Source organism: Urocitellus parryii, chromosome 2, assembly GCF_045843805.1.
Source record: "Urocitellus parryii isolate mUroPar1 chromosome 2, mUroPar1.hap1, whole genome shotgun sequence".
Lineage (NCBI taxonomy): Eukaryota > Metazoa > Chordata > Mammalia > Rodentia > Sciuridae > Urocitellus > Urocitellus parryii.
This window is the reverse complement of record NC_135532.1, coordinates 213,948,642-213,953,233: the sequence shown is the minus strand read 5'-3', so window position 1 is coordinate 213,953,233 and position 4,592 is coordinate 213,948,642. Positions and strand designations below refer to the sequence as shown.

The 4,592-nt window shown below is 38.3% G+C and overlaps 1 protein-coding gene across 1 annotated transcript; it reads left to right on the top strand.

Annotated features, from left to right (window-relative positions):
- The first annotated feature begins 986 nt into the window (after nt 1-986).
- Krtap8-1 (keratin associated protein 8-1) lies at nt 987-1,298 on the top strand. Its single transcript, XM_026393576.2, has one exon. It carries the CDS (start codon nt 987-989, stop codon nt 1,296-1,298), a length of 312 nt encoding a protein of 103 aa, XP_026249361.1.
- Nucleotides 1,299-4,592: the final 3,294 nt, after the last annotated feature.

Sequence of the window (4,592 nt, the reverse complement as noted above, 5' to 3'; positions counted from 1 at the left end):
GGCACCCGGAGAGAATTTACCAGGTCTTGTATGATCCAAGATCGTTTTCATCAATCTTATTCCTCTTTATCCAGATTTGGGAACTCAAGATCTACGTAAAGAGAAGTGACTGTTCTCCCCTATCCTGAGGTGCATGATCATTCTAAAAATAAAATCACATTGATTCAATATTGTCACCTGGCTCTTCACAAGATGATCACATTTGCCTGATAATCTGGTTTCTTAGATCGAATGAAAAACATGGTCTACACTCTAGGATACAATTTACATTCATTTTTTCTGTTTCTACCTTGTTGCTATTTTCAATATTTGCTTTAGAACGTGTATCAGATCAACAAAGCACACTTGTTTGACATTCTGTATTAGGATTAACCCACAAACTCTATTCCTTTATATTTTGAGATTATTAACTCAAGCAATGATCTAGAAATGTGGTATTAAAAATTATTCATCTAGGGACCCTAATTAAGATGAATTTTTAAACCGTTTCCTAAACAGAGTACCTGTAGATAGAAACATAAAATAAAAAAGGAATGTTCTGGAAAGTCCTATAGCATTTGTCTTGTATATGCCAAAAAAAGAGGATTCTTTAAGGAAGCAAATACTAAGCACTACTTTGATTTTTGAGACGGTCTCATTATCTATTTATTATTTCATTTATTAATGTATTCAACACATATTTATTGAATTCCAACTCTGTGTTGTGGAAATTCAGAGAGCAAGAGGACAGCTAACAGCTAACAGCGTCAGAATTTTCTTAGCATTATAAAACCTGCTGACAGAGAATTACATGTAGGGTCTATAAGACAAGTACCTTTGAAGTCACTGCAATAATTTTTTTTTTTTTTAGGAAGGCACGTAATGTGTTTGAAGGAATCTTCTCTCTGCATTATATCACGTAAGAGCTTTCTTAAGCAACTCTAAAGACTCTTAAGCAAGGGCATAACAAATTAATGAGCTTTTGGCAGTGCAAATTGGTGTCAAGAATGACAAGGAACACTTTGCATTTTTTGGCCACACCCCATTTTCCAGGGTATATAAGCAAGGTTCTGAGACCGGGGACTCCATCACACTTCATTCCCCTGCCACCTAAACCTTCCACTCCCATCACCATGCACAACTTCTCTGGTTCTGTCTTCCCAGGATGCTACTGGGGCAGCTATGGCTATCCCCTGGGCTACAGCGTGGGCTGCGGCTTCGGCAGCACCTACTCTCCAGTCGGCTATGGCTTAGGCTATGGCTATAATGGCTGTGGGGCTTTCAGTTACAGAAGATGCTTCCCATACGATCTCTACTAATTTGCTGAAATCCCTGAGGCACAGAATCTCCTCTCTCCGGAAGGCAGAGTGGCACATCTCTACGTTCCTCCTTTGTTCATTAGCCTTCAAGGGACTGCTTTTCAGACCTAGCACCAGAGTCCCAAAGGAAGAAGCTGAAAACCCACAGGACACCTCAGGCTGCCTTCCTTCCATGGACAGTGTTGGTTGGGACACTTCCAGAAGTTTGACAACGACTGGACACTTATTTCCTTTGACTTCTTCATGACACTCGTGCCTCTTATCATGATGGAGTTGTGGCTGCATCTGCCAAATTCTCAATAAATGTGTCTCAACTTGCATACTAGTCTGGAGTTGGGTTTCCTTTCTTGGTGTGTGCGTATTTTCAGATACATTGAGTGGGGAGGGAAATGGATTTGTTCTTCTCAAATGGTATTAGTGGGGTTAGGGGCAGTATGGAAGAGACAATCCTGGATCCTCTATAAGTAGCCTGCAAGAGGGTGGGTAGCTGGTCATAATAACAAAAACAAATACACAAAAACACAAAACTGTCTGAACTTTCTCTGAATTGGGAATTAATTAAACATACAGGCTAGCATAAAATAGCTAGAGAGTAAAGAGGGCTTTTTCAGGATCTGAGTATCTGACAGAACATCCAGCCCAATGCCAGTATTATGTCAGTCATCACTTGGCATCCCTTTCTCTTCTCACTACTCCTGCCTGTCCCCCAAAAAACCCAACATAGGAGGGACATTTTTAGTTACTCTGCAGTTGGTACAGAGGAAACTCACAATGCCCCTCTCTAGGAACTGATGATTATGGAATACAGTACCATGTCTCCTATTTGAGGACTCTGGAGTATTAGGTACTCCTTTGGAGTCTGACAGTCTCCTAAGTGACAAATCCCCTCTATCCAAACCCCTAAGGTGTCTCCCTTGTAGCTCAGAGGTACCCAGATTAGAAATAACAATGGGAATCTTCTTCTTATTTGTAGAATCAACCCCATGTAGTGAATTTCATTCTCAAAAAACTTGAGCTATAAGGAATGAGTATTTCTGAAGATATATCAATTTTTGGAGAAGAGAGTAATAACCATTTTATAAGCCAAGACAAAAATGTCTCAATCCTCATGCTGAAGATATTTTATGGGTGGCACAGATATTCTTAGTGATGGAGGATTTGGCTGGACTCTGCTTTTTTTTTTTTCATTGAATATCTGCAAGTGGTTGTACTGCATGTGATTTACCTTGTAGCTGAAACTATAAAGACTGTTTTGAGAGATTGCTTCAGAAGAGAGTGTTTAATATACCATATTTCATCCAGTGAATATCTTTCTTAGAAGTTCAGAAAACATCTAGTTCAAGGATTTCCAATTAACATGTCCTTTTTCTTTTTAATAATAGAAGACATTATTACAATGAATAAAATAACTCATTTGAAACATTCTAGCAGTCACATGTCAACTCATGCTGAGAATTTTGAATCAGTTAAACATGCAGGTTAGTATAGAACAGGGAAAGAAAAATAGAATTTCTTAGGAATAAGGGCGACTGAGAAATAAGTAGGTATCACACTGTGCTTAAGGTACCTTCGAGAGAATCTGGTGTTTCTGAAGCACTGGAATGCAGGAGAATGTCCTCCATACCTTATGCAAAATGTAAATTCTTATATCTCAGCCCCTGGGAATTTGACTTGGTACATGTAGGGTAGGGTCTAGAGGTTTAAATTTTTTAGAAGCACTAGAGGGATTCTAGTGAAGATGGTCAAGCTCTTCTCTTCCCGCACCAATCACACATACACAATCTATCTCTATTTATCATCTATCTATCTTGGCTTCTGTCTATGGAAGTGAGTCTTGATAAAGGAAATCATTTAATTAAGGGAGTCTGGTGCATTTCAACATGACAATCAAAGAGGAAGGCATGTCCTTACCTTCCTGTATTAACACAGGATGGACACTGAAATTTCTCCCAGCCTGACATGTGGCTGCTAGAATGTTTCAAACTGGAGAGTTTATTGACTGGAGTCCACTATTGTTAAAAAGAAAAAGAATCTGTTAAGTTAATATTCAGTAGAACGGTGCTGAAGTTCCAGATGTCACAGTCTGGTAAAAGGTGAAAGAATATTATTGGAAGATTTTTATACATTCACATTTTCATATGCAATTAGAATATATTCTTTTAAAATTGAAATTTGCTTCTATCATCTGGGGAGTTTTTTAAAAAATGCATATACTTAGATCCCACCCTTGGAAATTCTAATGAAAAAAATCTTCTATGGGGTCTGAGAATTCTCATTTTCAAAACATCTCTTTAAGTAATTTGCCTTTGTGCTCTCAGTTTAGAATGATTACAGGGTCCTTTTTTCATGACTTTTCATTTCTTGTCCTTTTAGTTCCCTTTATTTATTTTGAATGTAACAAGTAAGATGATTCACCCATGTTTATGTGGAATTCATAAAAATGAAAAATAATAAGTAACATTTTATAGGCAAATTTAAAGAAAGAGTAGAGGAAAATTTGATGCTGCCTGTGGGCCTAGTGGGGACCTGCACCAAGTGAGTTGGGTTTATCTTTCTAACTGTAGACCAGCTTTGATATTGTGCTGAGCCAAGTTTAGTGCCAGGTTCTCTTGCAAATTTCCTCAATAAACATGAAAACGATATTAAGTGTTCATTTCTTCATTCAGTGACATCTTGTAACTCATCTCTAATTCATAGTCCTTTGCGGATTCGAAATCTGCTGCCTGTGCATTTTATGACTTGGGGTCATCTCACAAAGTCAAACATGCAGTACTGTTTTTCTTTCCTATTTTAGCATTAATTATTTCTCCTAATTGCAAAACCTCGGGGTATTTATTTAAGATTTCCCTGCTGGAGACAGCCAGAAGATGGAGAAACATGATTTGAATATCAAAGACTTTTTATTGGTGGCAGAAGAACCTGGGGGGCAGAAAAGGTTCCACCTACACTTTATACTAGTTCCCAGAACATCTTCATGGAAGAAAGCCATGGCTTGTGATAGCGCAAGCGCTTTCCTAGGTTATGGGTCTATGACTGGATGTGGTGCTGGCAGAATCACCCTGCACAACCATTGCTTGAATCCAGAGCACAATGTCATTTCCACTCTACTATTTTCATAGTAACTTGTTTTCGTAACTACCTCGTCCCCAGAAAGAGAAACTGAGAATGCTGCGAGTTCTTTATTTATTTTCACATCCCATATATCAAGAATGCAGTCTCATGTCTTTTGTTGATGTCTACTTCCTGGTTTCAGGTTTTCTATTCACCCCAGTAAAACTCACTGCTCTAAACATT

Coding starts and splice junctions, on each gene's coding strand:
- Krtap8-1 (XM_026393576.2), top strand. CDS start 987: ATGACAAGGAACACTTTGCATTTTTTGGCCACACCCCATTTTCCAGGG.